The sequence below is a fragment of the Solea senegalensis genome, linkage group LG15 (assembly GCF_019176455.1).
Source record: "Solea senegalensis isolate Sse05_10M linkage group LG15, IFAPA_SoseM_1, whole genome shotgun sequence".
NCBI lineage: Eukaryota > Metazoa > Chordata > Actinopteri > Pleuronectiformes > Soleidae > Solea > Solea senegalensis.
In genome coordinates, this window is record NC_058035.1 from 10,092,569 (window position 1) to 10,099,011 (window position 6,443).

At 40.9% G+C, this 6,443-nt stretch overlaps 1 protein-coding gene across 1 annotated transcript; it reads left to right on the forward strand.

The window, feature by feature from the left end:
- The first annotated feature begins 799 nt into the window (after positions 1-799).
- LOC122781756 (opsin-5-like) lies at positions 800-6,392 on the forward strand. The gene is made up of 6 exons (XM_044045742.1): positions 800-1,039; positions 1,453-1,658; positions 3,676-3,775; positions 4,742-4,846; positions 5,081-5,304; positions 5,814-6,392. Exons 1-6 carry the CDS (start codon positions 901-903, stop codon positions 6,282-6,284), a joined length of 1,245 nt encoding a protein of 414 aa, XP_043901677.1. The 5' UTR covers positions 800-900; the 3' UTR covers positions 6,285-6,392.
- The last annotated feature ends 51 nt before the right edge of the window (positions 6,393-6,443 follow it).

Below are 6,443 nucleotides of genomic sequence, written 5' to 3' on the forward strand. Positions count from 1 at the left end.
AAATTTACAAAAGGATTTTAACTGGTTACATTTCACCAATGTAGGGCTCTCATAAGTTGGCTTTGTGGCTTGGTTTGCCCCTCACTTAGACTTTTTATATCATGTGATAAACTCTACTGCCATATGCTCTCGCACTGACACTGGCACAGTGAATTTGTCGGCACACACGGCACACACTAACTTAATTACACTCCTCAAGCCTCAATGTACAATTACATGTATGAGCTCTAAAGTCCTTTTCCCAAATGGAGGCGATTAGTGAAAACATGAATGCGTCTTGTGAGCGAGTGGCGAGAGTGACGTTAAATTGTTGCCAGATCTTACACAACTGCACCTTTTTCAGGAACACTGTAACAAACGTTTCCATAACCAGAAAATAAAACGTCGCAAGATGTTTCCCTATGTTAGTCTGTGGGGCCTGTATTAGGAGTTACAGTTATGTTATGTTCAGTCCTGCAATAAGTAAAATGTAAAAAAGATGGTTATTACTGCCAAAATCTGCAGATGAGATTAAACAAAACAGGATTATAAGTCACAAATGATTGTTTACTGGAGAATCAATCAATCAATCCAATTTGAATAAGCTAGACATAATGTATAACTTAAATCCCTATGCCTTGGTGATATCAAGTTAACTGCTGAGCGATCTTGAATTCACAGCATTCTCAAAAAACAGGAATGAAGGAATAAAACATATATTCTTAGTTGTTAATTGATTGATGGGATTACAGCTGAAGTCACTGGACAGTGAGTGGAGACTGTCTAAGCTGGATTTAAAATGAAGTGACCGGTCAGTCCTTCTTGGTTGTAACAGGACAGTGTCCAGTGAGAGCAGAGGAGGTCAGAGATACTGAAGAGGACAGTGGCAATTCATGCCTTGGAAATAACGGCGGACAGAGCATGGAAATAATGGTGAAAGGGTTTCCTCTGAAGGTGGTGAATATTCCATGGAGGAATAATAACCTCAGTACTCTGCACACAGATCCTCCTCTGTCCGAGCAAGGAGAGACCATCATTGGCGTCTACCTGTTAGTGTTGGGTGAGTCCATCATCAATTATAGTAAAACTTTTGGGGGGATTTGAAGTCAAAGTGTTGATTGCACATTGATTTGGTGTTTGAGAACAAACAAACAGAACAAAAAAAAACTACTACTAATCAACTACAGTGAAGGGAAACTGAGTAAAAGAGATTGTGTTGTAAAAAAGATACAGTTTTTCACTGAGAAGAAAAACTCTTCCTCTATTCTCTCCATGCATCATTCAAGTCTTTTTGAATTCAAATGACCTACTCTGCGCTGCTCCACAATACTCTAATCTCTTTGCTGTGTGGCCCTGTCCCTTCTGCACTCTGATCTGTTGACTTTATTTAGCTATGCTGCCAACTTATACTATACTATACTATACTATACTACACTACACTATACGAACATGTGTATGTTTGTCTGTCTGTAGGATGGCTGTCCTGGTTCGGAAACAGTTTAGTGATGTTCATCCTGTACAGACAACGGGCGACACTTCAGCCGACAGATTTTCTAACTTTAAATCTCGCCATCTCTGACGCCAGTATCTCAGTGTTTGGCTATTCCAGAGGGATCCTAGAAATCTTCAACGTCTTCAAAGATGACGGATATTTGATCACCTGGATCTGGACCTGCCAGGTAAAACATCATCCAAAGAAATTGTTTGATTTTTTTCTTTTTAACACAAATACTATTCTAGCTTGTCATCACCTGAATGGTCCTGAAACATCTTAGTTATTAATATGTGGATTTCCAAGGGGTTTTGAACAGTGCTTTTAGAATAGACCTACAACCAGACAGACACAGATACTGATCGCAACAGGCAGCAGTTGTTTTGTTCTTTAACAGAAAAGATCTGGTCTATTATTGTATCAACACCATTTTAAATAAAGGACAATCCTTTACTGGCAGGTTTCTGGTCAAAAAGAAAATCAGTCTTTGAGAGCAAATAAATATGAGCTTGCCGATTGGACTGGTTTTCAAATTCCCCACCAGATCTCACAGTGTGTTGCAATTCACAGCATTAATAAGTAGTTAAATCTCTGTAATGTTGGTTCAGAAAAGCTGGAAAGTGTGGCGTTACAAAAAAAACAAACAAAAAAAATGTGTGTATCCATCTGCTGTCTTTGGCCAATCCCAGTGCATGTGCAAGGGATTATGCTGTTAGCCATGTCTGCTCGAGGTTAAATCTGTAATAAGATTACAACTGTGGAGGCATGTAAATGGGAGAAACCCACAGTGTGGCACCTGTCAACAACCCAGCTGAAAACAATTCAGTTGAAAACAAACAAAAAGCCACAGACTGCATAATTTGCTGTTATGTTGCTGAACTATGACACATAATCTGTATTAAATTAAAAAGTGAGTTGTTGTGTGTAATTTCTAAGATATACTGTTCTTTCCTGTGTTTTCCTCCGAGCTCCCACACCCACAGCTTGAAATGAAATAGTTGTCATACTTCAGCTTGGGATTCATCCAGACGATTCTTTTTTTTTTTCCTTCTCGCTCAAGGCAAGCTGTGGTAGAAACCATGATATCCTTGCTGCATTGAGTGAACCCTCTGAGGGTTATATATGAAAACAAGCTGATATTATCAAATCACCTTCCATGTGGTGGAGCTGCTCCAATGCTTCAGCAGAGCCACTGAGATGATCTCATGCCCCAGACATGCCGTCTCAGGTTTTCAGGTGAAAAAGAAATATTGGTGCAGCAAAATTTCATTTCACCTTCTTCTGAGACCGGTGGGCTGAGAGGGGGAGTGTCAGAAGTAAACAAGGGAAAAGTGAGTGGTGACAGAAATAGAGGAGGGAAGTAACGAGAAGGTGAAGGAGACAGGCATGTGAGAAGCATTAACCCGATTACTGCGTGGAGCATGATGGGACATGAATAGTTGCACACTGCAGATGCCAGTGTTTTACACCCAGTGGGACAGAGTATTATTGAATCAGCCCTTTCATGTTGATTGATATTTCCAAAATAATACAGTATAATTTTCTTAAAATATACTCCTTTGTTGTGCTCTGAGCCAGAGGCAAAAGTTAAACTATTGTTAAACTTGAAGGATTGAGCTGGGACGATCAAATAACACTATTCCAAGAAACCACAATCTTTTCAGATGAGGTAAATTACAGACAGTAAATTATTATGAAAACAGGATAATACAGGCTTTAATTTAATCCCATACTGGTCCAGACAGACGTTAGAAGTCTGGTAATGTGCCAAATGTGAGGGTGATAAAAAAAACCCATGACCTTAATAGGATTAGGGCTAAGGAAGGTCAAGAAAGTAATCAGTCAGAGATCTCACTTGAACCATGTCACCTGGGAATGGCACAAGAAGGAGCTGGGTGTCACAGAGTTGCAGCCAGACTGAAAAACAGAAGGGCTGTGATTAAACGATTGCCACATGATTCAATGTATGTGATAATAATTTAAACATTTCTCCTACAGGTGTTTGTGGAAATCAATAACAAGAAAAGCTGGAGTGTTTTGAAGGATTGTGGGACGAAAACAGAGTCTCTGTGTTTTCCGTTTTCGTGAATACATTAACTTACCTTACAGGTGTGAATGGTTGGATCTCTGTGTGTCCAGGTCTGTTCCCGTGTTTTGCCTTGTGTCAGCTGACACGATTCCCCAACTCCTCTCTCTGCTTCCAGGTAGACGGCTTCTTCACGCTGATGTTTGGCCTTGCAAGCATCAACACCTTGACCGTTATCAGCATCACCAGATATATAAAGGGATGTCATCCAAACAAAGGTCAGAGCAGAGCGCTTTGAGATGAATTGACAGAACAACAGTGTGTGTTTACCTTCCTCACACTCCAGCAGTTCTTATCTTGACAGAAGTCTGTTGTTTTCCAGCGCCAATGAAACTTCATTACCGACGTCAGCTGTGGAAATAACTACCACTTGCCTCTGACAATTTCACCACGTCAGCCATGTCATTCACTCAGTTAATTTGAGGTGACATTTTCTATTTTCAGGTGACCCTGAGGCTGAAGAATGTCTTAATTATATGGAAATTACAGTCAGCAAGTGCCTCTTTTGTTAGTGTGGGTTTTGTGGTGGTTGTGGTTTTTCATAAAACAGCTAAATAAACACGTGTGTTCACACTGGTTTTGAAGCGAACATCCATGTTACATGTGGGCTATCAATCGACTGTATTATGGGTCAGAAGACATTTAAAACTACTGCCAGTGTCAACAGATGCTGATCTAGATATAGATATTTAAATTTGCGGTGTGATTTCGACGTCCATAAGACCCAAATTCAGACTAATAAAACCTTCAGACAAACCCATGCATAGTATGCTAGTAACCCATAACAACAAAGATATTATATTTTGACAATCCCTCTATTGAAATTGTACTGCGCTGACTGTATGGAATATTGACATAAGATATGCGAGACCTGCTGGGGAATAGAGGGAACCAATTTTTATTCCCCTGACAGCCATATGAACTTTGTCAATAGAGGTTCTTTCAGTCCCAAATGTTTGCAAAGGCTATTAAAGTAACAAAAGACCTCATTGTTGAATAAATGTCACAATCTTGACATTTATAAAAAGTCAAGAATGCTGGATCTTTATGTGCCGCTCACTTTTCCTGCCTCGTATTTGCCAAAGTCACATTTTCTAACCTTTTAAACATACCCACAGTCAAACAGCTGTTTTACAAATGTGGAAACGTTACGTTGTATTCATGTCACTTGTGTGTTTTCGCAGCATACTGTATCAGCATGAACACCATCGCTATTTCACTCATCTGTGTTTGGACTGGAGCCATGTTTTGGTCTGTCGCGCCACTACTGGGCTGGGGCAGTTACACAGGTCTGTTCTCACACACTAAATAAACGAACAAAGAACATTATTACGAGACGTTATTTCTGTTTTAATCTCGCAGGAGAGATTACATCTCTCTTCTGGCTTGGAAACATCTTGGGATGTGTCTCTTCTGACTGCTGCCCCTGCAACCCAAATGATAATAATAATAATAACAATAACAATAACAATAACAATAATAATGACAATGATGTTTTTTATCTGTTTTTTGTGTTCTTTTAGATCGAGGTTACGGCACCTGTGAGGTGGACTGGTCCAAAGCCAACTACTCCACAATCCACAAATCCTACATCATCTCCATTCTCATCTTTTGCTTTTTCATCCCAGTGATGATCATGCTCTTCTCTTACGTCTCCATTATCAACTCAGTGAAAAACACTAATGCCATGTCAGCCGATGGTTCACTCACCACACGCCAAAGGAAGGTGGAAAGGGATGTCACAGGGGTATGTGACCTTCTGTTGCAAAGACTCCTGAATCTCGACTTGAATTCCCGCAGTAGAATAAATTTAAAAAATGACATTACAAGTCATCCATTTTACTCATCTCAGCAGCTTTTAGGGCAAAACCCCGCTATGAAATATCAGATTGGTGAAGGAAATATTTGGTACGACTTAGCCAGTTTGTTGTTTTTTCACTTTATTGTGTATATTTGGCACAAATGGATCACAACTACTCATAGCCGTTTGCTGCATGTTCTGCCATCAAAGCGCTCCTTGTAAAGCAGAAATGCACAGGGGAACTAAACAAGACAACAAGACAACAATTCCCATGATCCCACGCTGCTTCCTGACGTCACCTAACTAGGTTTTTCAGTATTGGTTTAATTGAGAGAACCCTAGCAGCAGAAATTACATACTGTGCCTTTAAAAGGGCCCTCTAAATAGAAAAATCAAACTCATCTCTTGTAATGACACTCCTGACAATTGTTCCCTTATGGGTTTTTTCCCCCTAGATTTCCATTGTAATCTGCACGGCTTTCATCTTGGCCTGGTCGCCATATGCAGTGGTGTCTATGTGGTCGGCCTGGGGCTTCCATGTGCCAAACACAACCAGCATCGTCACCCGCCTCTTTGCCAAGTCTGCCAGCTTCTACAACCCACTCATCTACTTCGGCATGAGCTCCAAATTCCGCAAGGATGTCTCTGTGCTGCTGCCGTGCACACGCGAGCGCCGGGAGGTGGTGCGCCTGCGACAGTTCAAGAACCTAAAACCCAAGGCCGAGGCGTCACCCGCACCTGCATCGCTTCCTGTTTACAAGCTGGGGGTGACCTTTAAAGAGGGAAAGCTGAACACATACAATCCTGACAGTGACTCGGGGGTCAACAGCCCCCCTCACAGTCCTCCATGTGACCCACAGGAGGTCATCCACGTCGATGTGCCATCACACATCGAAACATCACAGTACTGGTGTGACAGGCTGTGAGACCATGGACTTCAAACTTAACGTAACTCACTTAAATGAGAATTTTTTTTAGTCTTACCCATCTTAATGCACTGTATAACCAACATTAATAAATTATGTTCAGTTTCACACAGTTATTATTTAGTTATTCAGACTGTAGTGTGCGACTTTGAAATACAA